The following is a 15,421-nucleotide window of genomic DNA, read 5'->3' as shown; positions in this document are numbered from 1 at the left end:
TGTGCGGTTCTCCGGCGCGGATGGAAGCACGGAAGGAAGACCGGTATCATAGTACAGCAGGAGCCTTGCTCCCTACCACGGCGGTCGAGCATCAAAGTCAAGGTACGCCGGCCCCATCTCCGTGCGTGTGTGCGTGCACTGGCACAGGCCCCGAGATCTCACTGCTCAGTGCTGAGACTCGACTTCGACCCACCATGGCGGCATTCTCACTAGGAGACCTGGCCGCGGTTGCGCTCTGCGCTGCCGTGCTGGGCATCGTGTGGAGGCATCATGCTCGGGTTCGGCGGTCGCGCTTGCCCCCGGGCCCGCCGCCCCTCCCCATACTGGGCAACATCCTGGACGTACCGCGCGAAAACTCTGCGAGGGCGTACCAGCCTCTCTTCGATAAATATGGTACGCGTATATCTCTCGCCACTTTTTTTATCTGGGTTGGGGCTCAAGTACCAGTGCAGGTGACGTGGTATACCTCGATGCTGTGAAGTACACCATCATCGTACTGGGGAGCTACACCGCTGCGACGGAGCTTTTGGACAAGCGCTCGACTACGTACTCAGGCAGGCCGGGCTTCGAAATGGTGGACCTGTGAGTACTATGATGTTCAAAACCTTTCGGTCTTAAATCGCAAATGCTCACTTATTGGTGGTCGCTTTTGACGGAGGTAGTATAGGCGGGGATTGGGTTATCGCATACAGCGGATACACGGACTTTTGGCGCCAACGGAGGAAGCGGTTCCGCGACTTTTTCAGCGCCAGCGCCATTCGCTCGTACCAGTACGCACAAGAGGCCGGGGCGCAGCGACTCGCGCAGCTGCTCCTCTCCGCCCCGGGGGAGTTTGCTGATAATGTGCAGTTGTGAGTGCTAGTAATACTAGTGACTTCCCTGGTTGCCACGGTCCGACTTCAAGGACCATTTCCTGAGGAGGCTGATGCGCTGATTCACGATCTGCGTCCCTTCTGCCCAGCATATTTGGATCGACGGTGTTCTCGTCGGTGTATGGGATCGACGTGTCTTCGCCGAGCAACGAGTATCTCGTTATGGCGGAAGACGTCATGAACGTCATCAAGGAAGTGTTCACCCCGGGAAGATTTTTCGTCGAGGTCTTCCCCGTTCTCAGACGCATCCCGGCGTGGGTCCCCGGCATGGGATTCAAGCGCAAGGCGGCGGTGTGGGCTGGGATGCTCCTCGAGACGCGGAACAAGCCGTTCGACACCGCGGCTGAGAGTGTGGTGAGTCGGAGTCGTCTTGAAAAATCATTGGATGATGTCCAAGGCTAACACGTTGTGTGCCAATTCAGCGACGCGGAGATTGTGCACCGTGCGTTGTCGCGACTGTACTCGACAAGATCGCAACGCAGCCTCAAACCCAAGAGTTCGAAGAAGCACTAACCAGGGATGTATGCGGCAATGCCTATCTCGGTATGTCCCCAACTTCCCAGCGACTCCCAGCACTCTGTTGTCTAAGCACACCTGGCAGCCGCTGTTGAGACAGTGAGTACCCTCAGCAAGTGTACATTCCACTTTTTTCTGGAGACCGAGCTATTCTCTCCCAGGTCACAGCGACAGTCTTGACGTTCGTATACACGATGGCGCTCTATCCTGAGGTCCAGCAACGCGCCCAAGCCGAAATCGACGCTGTCGTGGGCCATTCTCGCTTTCCTCTCCTCAGCGACCGACCTGCGTTGCCATACATCGACGCGCTCCTCAACGAGTGTCTCCGCTGGATGCCCACGGCTCAGCTTGGCGTGCCGCATGCGTCCGTTGAAGACGACGAGTACAAAGGGTACTTCATCCCGAAGGGTTCCATCATTCTTGTGAATGTATGGTGCGTAATCGCACGCTGTCGAATCCTCCATACGTGCTGATACCAACGTTGTATGTGTGTATGCAGGGGTATCGCGAGGAGCAAAGAACACTATGTCGAGCCTGACCGCTTCATGCCGGAACGGTTCCTCACGAAGGACGGGCAGCTGAACAAGGACATCCTCAGCCCGCGAGCGTACGTGTTCGGCTTCGGTCGCAGGTGCGTTGCCCCTCTCGTCCTGGGGCCTGAGCCTCGTGCAAGTGAACACTGAAGCTGAAGCACGTGCGTTGCAGGATATGCCCGGGGATGCATTTTGGCGACGCCTCGTTGTTCATCACGATCGCGTCTGTGCTGCACGCGCTGACGATCAAGCCCACGCTGGATGAAAACGGAAAGCCGAACATTCCTTCCGCGGAGAACGTAAATATGAAGGAAGGGTTCCTAACGTACGTGCATTTCAACCTGCGTATTGCGTATGATCTCGCTCATGCATTGGACATCACTTACGTCTGCAGGCACCCTGAGGTACCGGGGTACATCTTTGAGGCGAGGTCCCATGCGCCATGAGCGTGGATGGTGGCGTTTACAGAGCGCTCTGCAATCTTCTACAGTGTACCTCCGTCGTACGTCCGAGTCGGGCCATCAACCGACTCAAACGCTCAATGCATCTGTCCGAGCGCATTTGCGCCTACGACTCAGAATAGTTCTCTGCCCCTGAAACCTAGATGCCAGGAATAGTACTCCTCCGGGTCGGCGTTTCGTGGCCAAAGCTCCTGCGGAAGACTGCGCACGGTGAGAGAGATCTAGGGGGGAGCTCTCATCTCAGCCTGTCCACTGAATACGCTTCCTAGACCACGAGCTCGGCGGTGCCGATGCCTCTTCTCCGCCTCAGGAGTCGACGGTCGGAGGATCAGCCTACAACATCACATGTGTCCCTCTCATGTTGCACAAGTGACAATCCGCGACGGCTTCCGCCCTTCTCCCGGCGATGTCCAGGACGGGCAGTGTGTGCTTCGCATCGCGGGAGATGCTAAGGTTTGTTGTCCTGGTCGTCGTTTCTGCCCCTATGCATTGCAACTGCAGCCGCGGATTCGAGTGGGCTCAAGAGATGCCGCCGAACTCCCGGCTTCAGCGGAAGGAGATTCGCTTCGGGAGTGACACACTCCCATGGCGGTCTGCGCACTTCTTGGACATGTGGTTTCTACGTCCATTTGGAGTTACTGGGCTTATGGCAGCGCTCAGGCACATGCAGCTAGAGCATGAGGGTTTTGCTTGCAAATGGTGACAGCGCCAGGTGCTAGAGAGCAACTTGGCTACCGGGCTGCACGGCGTCCCGGAGGTATGTACTTTACCCCAGACTGTGCCTTCCCTGGTCGAAGTCTTCCTTTCTCTTGCCGTAAGGCTCCGCAAGGTTACCAATTCCTAGCAGGGCGATGCGCCGGTGTCCGCGCTTTGACCACAGGCCTCGAACACCCCGATCGAACGTTGGCCGTTTGGCGATGCATCTTATTTCATTGGCATCTTGGTCTGATATCTTCGAGCGTGGGCGCCGATGGAAGCACGAAAGGAAGCCCCGCGACCAGCTACGACCTATCATCAAGCACGCAGACATCATGAATGGGACGAGCTAGTATCTGGTTTCTGTTCTTCGCACCACGATAGCCAGTGTTAACCGTCAACTGCGCTAAATGCGGCATCTAGCTACCTGCGGTATCACCATATCAGCGCAATACCTAACAGGATAAACACCGGCGGCGGGGCGACCGTGCAACTCGTAAGTAGAGTACAGTCTCCGACTTCCACTGACCACTTCCGATGGTGCCGCGCAACATGTTCGTGTTCCGGATTCCGGATCGATGATGATGAACGCTACCAGGTCCAGCGAGCCAGCAGTCCGGAGCATCTGAGTCCCATGGAGGTACAAGTACCTGGCTTCGTGGTCGTGGACATGGAGTAACAAGTCTCGCGCGTCCGCTCGCGGCCCCGTTTTCCCGTTCACTTCCGCATCTCCCCGCAGCATATTCTCGGCGCTACTAGGATGAGTGTCAAGCAACTCCGCCCGTTCCCATCACACTTCCGCTTGCGAGACTTGACCACCGTCACCGACTCTGTCTTCGAGCTCAAGGTCAACCCGCACCAGGATGCGGCCGCACGGGAAACGTATGCCTGGTTCGATAGGTAGGCTCCTCCCTCGCCCTATACGGTGCAATGCCACAACAGAGCTGGCGCTTACTGTTCGTTCCTTTCAGGTGCAATGTATACCAGGGAAAGATGAAGAAGACCTTCCTCTCTCACCGCTTCGACCTGTACGCTGCGCTGAGCTTCCCGGAGGCGGACCTCAAGCACCTCGAGACATGCATCGCGTTCTTCCTCTGGACGTTCTCAGTAAGCGGCAATCCATCCCTGCGCAGCTGCGGGGCCGTCTCACGGCGGAGTTCCTGACACTCACGCTCACGTCTATTCCCCATTCGCGCCTTTCTTCTGCAGTTTGACGATCTTTCGGACGAAGGCGCTCTGCAGAACAAGCCGCAGGCGGTCCAGACTGGGGTCGACATCTCCATGGAGGTGCTCAGGAATCCCGACGCGCCTGTGCCGAACTTCCCGTATGCGGTCATGCTCAGCGAGTACGTCCCGAGCTGAGATCCTTTACCTGTACCGACACTAATTGTTCCGTAGCATCTGGAAAACAATGAGAACCACCGCCAGTACCGGGGCGTGCAACAGGTGGGCATCCGACGACGTCGGGGTATCTGGAAGTCTCGGTCGTTCCTTACGGGTCAATTCTTACAGATTCTTCCGGGCTGTCGAGAGCTGGATGGCTGCGCAGGTAGAGCAGGCTACCTTCCGCAAGCTGGACGAGATTCCGTCAGTCAACGACTTCATCATCCTCCGCCGGCGAACGATTGGCGCTCGTATCGTCGAAGGTGAGCAAACCATCTGCCTTGCTTGTCTAATGAACTCAGTGAACGCTGTGCAGCAATGGTCGAGTACTCTTTGGACTTGCAGATTCCGGAGTATGTCTGGGACGACCCGATCTTGCAGGAGATGTCGAAGGCCTGGATCGACATCATGACCTGGCCCAACGTGAGTGATCCCACTCCTCTCCTAGCCGGCTCCCACTCACGCTCACACCATGCTCACAGGATCTGTGCTCGTTTAACGTGCGTCGGCGTGCATCTTGCTTCTCCGCCGTCCAGGCGTTCTGACAGTCTAATCTACACAGAAAGAGCAGGCCGACGACGACTTCCAGAACCTCGTCTTCTGCATCATGATCGAGCACGACTGCGACCTCCAGACCGCCATCGACACTCTCACAGACATGCTCGCGCAGCGCGTCACGGACTACGTGAACCTCCGTGCCCAGCTGCGCTCCTTCGGCCCCGACGTCGACCGCGAGGTCGCGCGGTACACCAAGGCCATGGAACAGTACACCCAGGGCACGCTCGTGTGGTACTACCACAGCCCCCGTGAGTTTTCGTGTTCTGTGCCTCGGACTCCATCACGCCCTGACCGTGGCCGGCTTCTGCTCTTCTGGCGTTTGATTTCAGGGTACTTCCGTGGCCAGGACGTTCTGAACAAGCCGGAGATTGTTGTCCCTGTGTACGAGCGTACTGCTCCCGCTGAGCCCGAGCCCGAGCCGGCTCCCAGCGCACCCTCCGCGGCGCCCTACAAGGCATCGCCGCAAGGGTCCACACTGGCGTCCGCGATGCTTTTCGCGCTCCCGCGGGGGCTGGTTGCTCACCAGCACCTTGCGAGTGTCCTGGTCTGCCTCGTCGCCGTGACCGGGTGCATGTTCGCTCTGCGCTAATCGCGCACATACATACAGTAACATAACTAGAGGTCTCCGCGCTCCGACTCGTGGACGTTCAACGTTGTACTCCCCATACCCCCTTTGTAGCTTCGCGCCTCCCATACATATGACAACGTGTACTTGTACGCCTTATTCTGGAAGTCCGAAATAAACGGTTCTTGCGTATCAATGAACTTTGTTTAGAAACCCCGCCGAGGACTTAACTCGGCTAACAGTACACGGGATGAGATACATCCATCGTCAAGTACTCACGACCTATCGCTTGGCGAGATTGCGATCATAGCATGGCTCTGAGGTGGCCAGGGCCGGCTTGTGTACAACAATCAATTTGCAGATCACTTCGTCAGATACATATGCGGAAGGGGAGTGGGACTGAGCCGCCACCGGACCACTCGGACAGTCGAACTTCGTCAACGAAGAAGCCGCGTAGCCGAGCGCGTCAGACGCACCGCAGATGCCACCATTGAGGGAGCACGAGGCTCCCTCAGGCCTCGGGCCTCAGGGCTCCCTATCACGCAGAATGCCCCCCTGGGATCGAAGCATTCCTTGCCCTGACCCCGTGTGTATGCAGCACTCATGGCGGCGCATCGCCTGCGGCAACGCCCGTCTGCATGCATCCGAGGAATCATCGGACGGCGCGGCGCTCTGACATGACTCCTCGACATCAGGATCCTCACAGACGGTACTCCACGTACCTGCGTCTCAGCGAGATCATGTCCTGGCAGGGCAGGGAAGTCACGACCACATGGTGCTCAGGTACTTGCTGTAAGTACGTTGCTCTAAGTTTGATATATGCAGTTTGACGGAGCGGTTCTGTCGCGGCCCAGTGGTGAGGGGAGGGGGCGATTGAATCGCGCCACCAGAGATTGGACGATAGATGTTGAACGTTGAACACTGCTAATCGAGTGCGGGAACGAAAGCCCTGAGCATGTGCGGATCCCTGGACTCGCCTGGTTAATACTGAGAATCACGACCTACAAACAAAGATCTGGCAGACGTGGATGGGGAAGAAACATGGCAGCTGCAGAGGCTGTCTGGCATCCCACGGATCGCAGCTCTGGACCATGACGGCGAGCGCGGATGTGGTGAGATGCAGAACGCGAAGCTCTGTCATTCTCCAGTCTCGTCCCCATTCCAGGCATGCCGTGACACAGGTCACAGGAGCGCCCGCGCATATCATCTACGTTTTGTCAGCAACAACCGCAACAAGACTGGTCTCTGCTGGTATGGGTGTTGCGTACCGCTATGCCTTACCTTAACCTTTGATTTTGATCACTTGCGAAGGCTCCTGTTATGTCTTGCGTCGGCCATGGACTCCTAGCTCGGAGTCCAGCCACCGGGTTTCGCGCACGGCCCTTTCTCTCAGAAGCGCTCGATGGGATACAAAACGAGTAAGTATAACTTCCAGGAGACTGCAGCTCGATCTAACTGAATGCTGGCCCTCGCTGAATGTTGGTTTAACTTGCATATCCGGAACTAGCTAGGGAGCGTTGGCGTTTGTCCTCCGGTAGTTCGCTCCACATTAATCTGGCAAAATAGTCGGTCGTTATTGTATGTCCTGGGTCCACTGGTAGAATGAGTACTGGAAGAGATCAATTGAGAATTCAATGATAAGCTGAATGCATCCATGGTTGCTCTAATTGCGAAAATGAGCACGGCATAATTTTGCAAGCATTGTGAGTGAATAGAGAAGGCAGAACTGTCGAACGAATGTGCAGGCAGCGCAGGCTTAGAGTATGACTACGAGGTAATGACACATGCGTTACGAAAAGTTAAGGCGAGGTACCCGCCCCGGTGACCCGGAGTTACCGTGATGTCACGAAGTTCTACAGCTCTCTCCGGCGCTCAAACTCGTTCTTGTGCGAAATTTCAAGTTTCGTCCAGTGTTCTGATTGGCTCCTCCCTCTACCTCCTCGTTTGAGCGCAGGTGAGAGAGCTGTGAACGTCTGGAGCCGAGACCAGTCATTCTCAAACCCACCGTGACAGAGAGACGTTATTGGGGCTCTTCGGTCTCTGTCGGATGGGGCGCTGCTATTAGTAGCCGTCAACTCAAGAAAAGACCGAAGCGGAGGACGAAGCGACATGTACAATGCTCGAGTACAGCCTTGCGCCGCGACATGTGCATGTGCCATCCACTACCACCGCATTCCGTGCGGCATCCCGGCATCCCGTGCCATGAACGCGGCGGGATCTCGGAGCTCTGGGGAAAGTGCGCCCAGTAGTGACTGATCAGGTTGCAAAGATGCCAAACCCAGAAGCTCCCAGAAGGTGAATGTTGAACGTTGAACCCCAGAACATTAACATCGGGTGCAGCATTGTCCGAAAGATGACGCGATCTCTGAAGATCTGAAGATCGAACCGGACTTTCTGTCATCTGGACAGCGGACTGTGTGAGAGGCGTGTGAGAGGCAGATGGACGATGAGCATGACTGAATATGTCTTCCGGATTCCTAGATCAATCAAGTCGGCTAGAGAGCGTTGCGTACCCATACGTTACGTTACACGCATATCATCTTCTGGGCAGGAATTCGTTCTGCTATCTGACCTTGCAAGATGTTGCAGCGGTACCGTGACGGACTGCTAAGGCACTGGTAGTAGGTACATCAGACCGAGAATCAGTCGAGAGTATAACGTCCGCGCAATGGTGATGTTCTGTAATTAGGGAGTCATATGACAGAGGTGCGACGTCGAGAGAGACTCCAGAGGCGGCATGTTGAGACAGATGGGAGTCAAGCTCAGACGTGGGTGTTTCAGGTGGAGTTTAGCAGGCGCCGGGGCACAGCAACATGCCGCGCTTCGCCGAGGTGCTCGGAGCGTTCACTCAAATTTGGCCGGCAGTCCCGCCTGTCCTCGCCCATCCTTCCGCGGCAAGGCCCAAGCAGCTACAGACCAATCAGCCCAAAATCTCCGACTTTGACATCTGCGATCCCCCTTCGATCCTTGGGAACGATGATGAACTGCCCGACTAGTCCGCCGGGGCACCCACGGTCGGATGGCTACCATTCACCGGCTCAGGGCGCCATCCTTGATACAAACCCTGATACTGCGCCTTCCTCAACGGTAGGCTCCGTAAGGTGCTGGATTACCTGCCCATTCAATCCATCAGGCGCGCGTTTCCTCGAACGCGGGCACCGCAGATCCATCCATCCGCAATCATGGGTGGCTATAAGGCTTCCCCCGTACGCCCATACCCTGGCTGGGACGCACATACTCTCCGACTCATCCCGCTCACTCCGTCGCCGCTACTTCGACCACCATGGCTGACCCTACGCTTATCCCCCCCAACATTGCCTCGTTGTACGTAAATCTATCTACTCATCGACTGCTCTAAGCGGTAGCTGATCTATCCATCGTCGATCCAGGACGGCTCCTATGGTATGTGACGGTGGGATCTGTTCCCTAACTCGACATCGAATGCTCAAGCACCATGACTAGCTCTTCGGCCATCTCTTCAACTATGGCTGCTTCGGAATGCTCACGGTGCAAGTTGGTATGTCTCCTCATCCGCCGCCCGCACCACTCAGCATCTCACTGGGATCTACTAGTTGTATACTACCAATCGTTCCCCGCCGATTCCTTCAGGCTAAAGGCGTTCAGTAAGTAACCGACTAGCCGTGTGCAGTCTGGCCGATCGCTGATCGGGCTCTCCAGTCTACGGGCTCTTCGCTGTCGAGTGTGCCCAAATTGCTGTAGCAACGCACGATGCATACGAGGATTTCGGCGTTGGGTGGGGTAGCATGGCCGCCCTAGAGTCGGGCCAGTTGCTGTGGCTAACTGCTGTCTTCAGCGCAATTGGTGAGCCCCCTGCCGTCCTATGCTCCATCCTTACGGGTTACTGATGTCTCGAACCCAGTGTCGGGCGCAGTCCAGTGCTTCTACGCTTGGCGGATTTACCACCTGAGCGGCAAGATCATCTATCTGAGTGTGTTCATTGCTATGGTATGTCTCGCGCCCCTCTCTCGTGTGTATTCTTGAACCGACCACCACCGAACGCAGGTCTCGCTCATGCAAGCTTCCGGCGCCATGGCCACGGGCATCACGTCTCACCTTCTCAGTGTGTCCAATGCCAGTATCGAGGAGGCCTCTGCCAAGACGAGGGGCTCAACTATTGTCTGGCTGGCTGGTAGCTTGATCTGCGACGTCTTGATTGCCACCAGCATGCTGTTCTTCGTGCGTACACTTGTCGCCTTCTATCGTAACCGGGCACAACTGACTGCGCATCACGAGTAGCTCTCAAAGAGAAAACAGGGGCTGTCCACCGATGCGATTCTCTCCCGCATCATCACCCTGACGGTGGAGACTGGTGTCTTGACAGCAACCGTAGCCTGCATCGATCTCTCCCTGTTCGTCGCCTTCCCGCAGACGAACTACCACTTCGCACCGTGAGTCACCATCGTAACTCCATCATGCTTCCGCACGCAGCTCACAAGCTCCACTCTCCCGCCCCCCACACACAGTGCGCTGGTCCTGAGCAAGCTCTACTCGAACTCGTTCATGGTGCTGTTCAACAACCGGATCCAGGCCCGCACGATGCGCGGCGGCGTGCACACGAGCGGCGGCCGCGTCTGGTTCAACACCACGGACAACGGCAGCGGAAGCGGGGGCATCAATACGGACACGCGCGCCGGCACCCAGTCCGCGCAGGAGATCACGCTCAAGAAGCTGCCCGCGACCGTGGAATGCGAGATCTCGACCGTCGTGGAGCAGGACTACCACGGCTCGACGAAGAATCTTCCCTATGGCTCGCAGACGTACACTGAGAGCGTATAGTCCGTTGGGTCGTCAAGTCATAGTGCCAGGCGGATGGGATCTCGGGTGCCAATGGTCGGTATTTATGCATATGCCACGTCCCGTGTAGATTAGTAAGTTTCGGATCTGGTTGTGAGTCGGACACTCTCCTTAACACTGTACCTCCTGTACTCTGCATGTACCTCCACTGTTGTACACTGTACTAGGAGAGCATAAACATACATTTTTCAACATCATCTCCCTCGCTGGTGAGCCCCAGAGTCGGACTCACGTGGGCGTCGACGTAGGGCGCTTCGACATCCGCGTGCTGGTGCCACCTGCCAGATGCCAGTGCCAGCACTGCTGCTTTGGCGACTATGTACATACTTACCTCGATCTACCCTCTCACAGCCTCTCAGTTTTTCTCTGCGTGGCGTGTGTACGCGACTAAATCCTGCCAATGTCTACGCTTATTGGACTCCGACACGAAACGTCAAGCCATCAGGTCCAGACTCCACCCCTCTTGAGCAGCCCGTGCTTACATCTTGATTCTGGTTGGACGAGCCTGAGGAGCAGGGACGACAAGTAGGAACTGTCTACGGTGGGAGCTCCTGAGGTGAGTAATGCTGTGGAATCTGGATGAGGGGCTGCAAAAGTCGGCTTTGAAGTTTGAGTACTAGTCACTGGTTTGCGGACGCCAAGCGGACGTCGCTCGCTGCGTGGAGATTGGTCTTCAGGCTTGGGCCGGTGCTGGGCTACATAGCGTACGATGCTACATCTCAACTGCGTGAAGAAGAGGGATCGGTGGCCACCATCACTTGCACGCCGGGCTTGTGCGGCACGCAGTCGTTGTTCCCCCCTTGTTCGTTGAGCATACGCGGGACGTGCGATGGACTGCGGTCTCCACCTTGTATGGTTAAGTAGTCGTGCAACCTTGCAGATCCCCACATGAATGGTCATTGGATACTGGCCCTCATATTCATGCACTAAATGCCACGCCACTCATCCACAGGATTTGGACAGCCTCTCTCGACGCTCGTCGCTCGACTCCGTTAGAAGGGCGATGTGACAGCCGTGAATGCTTGTGATCGGATGTACAAAACGCCTGCTTTGTGAGTCCTCCCATCTCTTCTTCTCTTGGATTTAAGCCTGGCCACCATTTCGTGAAGTGGCACAAAGCGCTTTGTACTGCGCAATGCATGAGCCATGCAATGGATTGAAATGCTCGGCTCTGTCGCTCCGTCCAAGTTTCGCTTCATTGCTGGAGGTCGCAGCGACCGACGCTTTAGCTTCGAGGACTATACATACCGAGCGACCTTCCTCCAGTACGTTTTCATCCCCCTCAATCTTCACCTCACAAGCTCGTTCCCATGCATCCCAGTAGGAGTCAAACGAACCCTACGCCTCCGGCTGGTGGCAGCGCTCGCATAGCCCTTGTTCCGTCTACTGCTCCTCCTCAATCTCGTCTCATTATCCCTCAGCCAATCTCTCCCCTGCGCCCAGGGCAGCAGCCGCCCTCCGTGCCAGAACTTCGCTGCATATCCTTCGACACGAATGGTCGCGGTGTCCCCTTGGCCGAACTGCTCAGCAGCCCGGCAGAAGCGTTGCAGCAGAAGATCCCGGACTTCAGAGACACGACGATCTTGGAAATCCTCCTGACGCACATCCAGATCAAGGTTTATGTGAGTGGACCTCTTTTTCGTTTGCCTCTCCCTATGTTTGACCAAAGCTCGCATGTGTTTCGTTAGTGGCCGGGATACGAACACCTGAACTTCACCCACGAAGTCTACTTGTCCGAGAGCGGCGCCGGTGGAGTGAGCTGCAAAGGCGAGCTCGCAATTGAAGCCGCGAAGGCCTACGATGCATTTTTCAAAGTGAGTCTATCAACGAACTCAACCTCTTGCTTATGGCCGCGACACTCTAACTGAACCGGCATCTCAGCAAGCCGCACAATGCAACTCAATCCGCGGCCACCTTTCGTTTGCCATCACACCTGCGCCTGACGGACCGTTCAGTCTCGGCAACCTCGCCCTCGTCTCGATCAACAACGTGCACGATGGGGTCTTCCGGGCGTGTGTGGAGATCATCCGCGGCCCGGCCCTCGAGTGCGTCCTTGGTCGAGTGCAGGTGTCTTCACATATCCCAGGCTTTCCAACCCATATCGCGCAGACACTAGTCCTGGTCCCCCGGTCTCGCACCGGCGTGCGATGGGCGCAGATGCCGGTTCCGACTGCGTTGACGCCTCCGGCCCCGGCGGCGGTACCGCTACCTGTGGCCACACGAGACAATTGCAGTGGTTTGGCCCACCCTTCTAGAGCGCAGCCTCAACCGGAGCGGGTATCCTCCGTCGCCGATGGCGGGATGGGTTGTCTGGGGCCGGCACAGCGGTGAAGGCACACTGCGAGTGAGCCCTTGCTCGCGTATAACCTCGTACTGCGGCCTTGGCTCCCATCGGCTGGTGGATGTGGCGCGGCCCGCGACCGATCCACGCAGGATGCTGTGCAGTCACTTATCGTCGATTGACGTCGTTGAAGAAGAGTTCTGTACCTACAAAACGTTGCATGTGAGCAAGATGGTTAAGCCTTAAGGAATACATTTTTGTTCGCGCCTCCGGCTTTGTGACCCTGTTGTCTTGCGACCGGGTTGAGGCATCGCCCGGACTCACAAAGGTATGAGCTACGCATTGACCGTGGCGGGTCCTGTATTCAAAGTGAGTGCTGGTGTTGTGTCCGACTACACGAATGGTTCTGACGTGACGATGATGATGCCGTAGGTTTTAGTTTTGACTAGCACTGTGGGAGACGGGACATTGTTATGTATGCGCGAGTGCTGTAATGCACCACAGTGGATGTGAGGGCGAAACCGGCCGGAATATCGTCCTCTAGAAGACTCTGAGCGGTGCACCGTTCGAGAACAATGCACGAACCAGTGTATCTGAGGAGGCTCACATCGACGTCGTGCTCCTCATCTTCTGCAAGGCGAGTGGCACGCATTGAATTATTCGGTCTAGAATGAGACGATGATGTGGGGCTCATGTGCTGTCTAAGAATAAGAAAGGAGAAATGGCAGGTCCCAAGTCGAAGCACTTTTCGTCGTCGGTTTGTCGTCGTCAAGCAACTCCCAGTCACAATGGGTTGAGGCGTGGAAGTCGCCTTCTCCCGCCTGTGCGATAGTACACTTTGACCTTAGACTGCACCCCTTCCTCAGGAACCTTCCTAATCAAGTGTAATACGGCTGGTACTCTCATAGCGTGACTGGACAGATCGCGGCACTATCAGGGCTAGACTTTCTCCAGGTACGCCGTTCTTGAAGGCGCGTAACGATCCTTATTGACTACGCCACCAGCGAGCTTAGACAGTTACCAAAGCGCGACGCTTGGACTGCATTTGCGGCACCGCAGGGAGGGCTCCGCTTTGACCTACGAGGAGTATATCATCAGCGAGATGGGACCCGTTTCCATAACCCCTCGCATCTCAGGACCGACCACTCCCCATCAACCACCGAAAAATGTCTTTTCCGTATCCGAATGACAACAACACCATCCACCACATAACCCCCTCTGCGAGTCAGATAAGCTCTCACTCGGCTCTAGGGAACTGGGATGGAAGCAGGCCTCCGCCGCCTCTGAACCGTAACCACGCACCGGCCGCTCCGGCCTACGTCACGCCGCACGTACCACCTCCGATCCACAACAATCCGCCCTTTCCTCCCGCGCCCTCGCACGCAGGAGGAGGGCAGGTGCATGGGCCACACATGGCGGTACCTGGGGGACACCCCCCTGCCCCTGCTGTGTATGGTGGTACCAGCAACTTCAGCGGGGTCTCTTCGCACGCCGCTTATGGACAATACGGCGGCGCGTTTCCGCATGGCCCCGCTGGCGTGCCCGGGCCAATGTTGTCGGTACCTAACCAATACGCGCCCCCGACTTTGCAGAGTGAATGGCGAGGCAGCAGCAGCGTCGCGAGTGGCTTTCAGCAAGTCGCGCACCGTGGATACGCCCCGGAACCCCTCCCACCGACCATCAGCTCGATCCATGAAGAGTCTGGCCAGGCCCAGAGACCGGCATGCACTCATTGGTGAGCATGTCCGAGCCAATCCTTAAATACCCTCGAGGCTGACAATGATATTGAACATCGTTGTTCAGCTATCTCTCATCGAGGAAATGCGACAGGTCAATGCCTTCTTGTGGCAGATGTCAGGCAGACGGTTTGGCCTCGACATGTGTCTTTCGATCGGTAACGGATACGCGAGCAGTCACGTACAAGGTCGTCATGGACGTCCTCGATGAATATTATCAAACCCAGAGCAAGTTGCCGACCTATGAGGAGCGGCTTATGCTTTCCAGGCGGACAGGATGCCGAACGGAGGATATCAGAAACTGGTGCGCAACCTCCAGTGCACCGTCGATCTTGATCATACAATCTGAACGCAATGTCTGATCCTCCAGGTTTGGCGGAAAGCGCTACCGCGATCCCAACTATGTTCCAAGTGATGTTCCCTCTAGGAGCCTCACTGGCAAGAAGCCAAACAAGAAAGTGAACGAAGTTCAAACAGCCTTCCTTGAAGACTATTTCCGCAGGAATGATAATCCGAATGGACCGCAGCGTGATTGGATAGCTGATCAGCTTGGCACGGATGTGGACACTGAGCGCATATATAACTGGTTTGTTCCACTCGTTATCATGTTATCCGGAGAGCTCACAGATCACAAATACCCTAAAATAGGTTCATAGAGCGCAGACGTTGAGCGAACAAGCGAACAAGCTTTCCAATAATAACCACTCGGACAAGCGATACTACATTCCGACCGCTGGTCTATCAGGGTCAATTGAACGGGTATTGTAATCAAGTTGAATGCATGCAGTGCTTTCCAATGATCGAATAGCCTGGCTGGTGTGTGTCACGGCGTAGGTCGTCAATCATGTTGTTTGCCACCTTCATGTAGCGAGGTTGTCCAGCTCAGAATTGTATCGAATACTACATAATTTCAATGCGATATCTAGTTGTTATCTAAACGCACGTTGAACCACATTGCGAGCCTTCCCATGACCTCGAGCAGGAGCATTCGGAGAGCCGGGCAAG

At 56.1% G+C, this 15,421-nt stretch overlaps 6 protein-coding genes across 6 annotated transcripts; 5 read left to right on the top strand and 1 right to left on the bottom strand.

Moving 5' to 3' along the window:
- Positions 1-194: 194 nt before the first annotated feature.
- L226DRAFT_569024 (cytochrome P450) lies at positions 195-2,367 on the top strand (the record flags this gene model as incomplete). Its single annotated transcript, XM_067684244.1, has 10 exons — positions 195-393; positions 453-582; positions 663-851; positions 962-1,226; positions 1,295-1,415; positions 1,474-1,487; positions 1,550-1,821; positions 1,888-2,019; positions 2,094-2,246; positions 2,316-2,367. 10 exons carry the CDS (start codon positions 195-197, stop codon positions 2,365-2,367), a joined length of 1,527 nt encoding a protein of 508 aa, XP_067537338.1.
- A 1,471-nt stretch (positions 2,368-3,838) lies between these two features.
- Positions 3,839-5,608, top strand: L226DRAFT_459723 (terpenoid synthase; the record flags this gene model as incomplete). The annotated part of the gene is made up of 9 exons (XM_067675537.1): positions 3,839-3,978; positions 4,050-4,185; positions 4,288-4,424; positions 4,477-4,524; positions 4,591-4,724; positions 4,778-4,884; positions 4,944-4,961; positions 5,024-5,267; positions 5,349-5,608. 9 exons carry the CDS (start codon positions 3,839-3,841, stop codon positions 5,606-5,608), a joined length of 1,224 nt encoding a protein of 407 aa, XP_067537337.1.
- A 2,878-nt stretch (positions 5,609-8,486) lies between these two features.
- Positions 8,487-10,663, top strand: L226DRAFT_611205 (uncharacterized protein). Its single transcript, XM_067686250.1, has 9 exons — positions 8,487-8,908; positions 8,974-8,986; positions 9,047-9,101; positions 9,157-9,207; positions 9,263-9,406; positions 9,465-9,550; positions 9,608-9,781; positions 9,842-9,993; positions 10,069-10,663. The coding sequence occupies exons 1-9, from the start codon at positions 8,868-8,870 to the stop codon at positions 10,379-10,381; spliced, it is 1,029 nt and encodes a 342-aa protein (XP_067537336.1). The 5' UTR covers positions 8,487-8,867; the 3' UTR covers positions 10,382-10,663.
- A 58-nt stretch (positions 10,664-10,721) lies between these two features.
- Positions 10,722-11,347, bottom strand: L226DRAFT_532785 (uncharacterized protein). The gene has a single exon (XM_067680332.1). The coding sequence runs from the start codon at positions 11,297-11,299 to the stop codon at positions 10,841-10,843; it is 459 nt and encodes a 152-aa protein (XP_067537335.1). The 5' UTR covers positions 11,300-11,347; the 3' UTR covers positions 10,722-10,840.
- Positions 11,348-11,545: 198 nt separating this feature from the next.
- On the top strand, positions 11,546-12,654 carry L226DRAFT_569021 (uncharacterized protein; the record flags this gene model as incomplete). The annotated part of the gene is made up of 5 exons (XM_067684243.1): positions 11,546-11,664; positions 11,724-12,021; positions 12,088-12,213; positions 12,281-12,444; positions 12,486-12,654. The coding sequence occupies 5 exons, from the start codon at positions 11,546-11,548 to the stop codon at positions 12,652-12,654; spliced, it is 876 nt and encodes a 291-aa protein (XP_067537334.1).
- Positions 12,655-14,496: 1,842 nt separating this feature from the next.
- L226DRAFT_532783 (uncharacterized protein) lies at positions 14,497-15,298 on the top strand. The gene is made up of 4 exons (XM_067680331.1): positions 14,497-14,720; positions 14,787-15,002; positions 15,065-15,096; positions 15,123-15,298. Exons 1-3 carry the CDS (start codon positions 14,515-14,517, stop codon positions 15,084-15,086), a joined length of 444 nt encoding a protein of 147 aa, XP_067537333.1. The 5' UTR covers positions 14,497-14,514; the 3' UTR covers positions 15,087-15,096; positions 15,123-15,298.
- Positions 15,299-15,421: the final 123 nt, after the last annotated feature.

Source organism: Lentinus tigrinus (genome assembly GCF_003813185.1).
Source record: "Lentinus tigrinus ALCF2SS1-7 unplaced genomic scaffold L226scaffold_7, whole genome shotgun sequence".
Lineage (NCBI taxonomy): Eukaryota > Fungi > Basidiomycota > Agaricomycetes > Polyporales > Polyporaceae > Lentinus > Lentinus tigrinus.
The sequence above is the reverse complement of the archived record's forward strand: the minus strand, read 5'-3'. Positions and strand labels throughout refer to the sequence as shown.

What these genes read in the sequence shown, in the direction of transcription:
- L226DRAFT_611205 (XM_067686250.1), top strand. Translation starts at nt 8,868, where the DNA reads ATGGCTGACCCTACGCTTATCCCCCCCAACATTGCCTCGTT. An exon ending in CTTCAGGCTAAAGGCGTTCA is followed by an intron (nt 9,208 to 9,262) that starts GTAAGTAACCGA and finishes CGGGCTCTCCAG; the next exon opens with TCTACGGGCTCTTCGCTGTC. An exon ending in TGAGTGTGTTCATTGCTATG is followed by an intron (nt 9,551 to 9,607) that starts GTATGTCTCGCG and finishes CACCGAACGCAG; the next exon opens with GTCTCGCTCATGCAAGCTTC.
- L226DRAFT_532785 (XM_067680332.1), bottom strand. Translation starts at nt 11,299, where the DNA reads ATGACCATTCATGTGGGGATCTGCAAGGTTGCACGACTACTTAACCAT.
- L226DRAFT_532783 (XM_067680331.1), top strand. Translation starts at nt 14,515, where the DNA reads ATGCCTTCTTGTGGCAGATGTCAGGCAGACGGTTTGGCCTCGACATGT. An exon ending in ACGGAGGATATCAGAAACTG is followed by an intron (nt 14,721 to 14,786) that starts GTGCGCAACCTC and finishes CTGATCCTCCAG; the next exon opens with GTTTGGCGGAAAGCGCTACC. An exon ending in ACTGAGCGCATATATAACTG is followed by an intron (nt 15,003 to 15,064) that starts GTTTGTTCCACT and finishes ACCCTAAAATAG; the next exon opens with GTTCATAGAGCGCAGACGTT.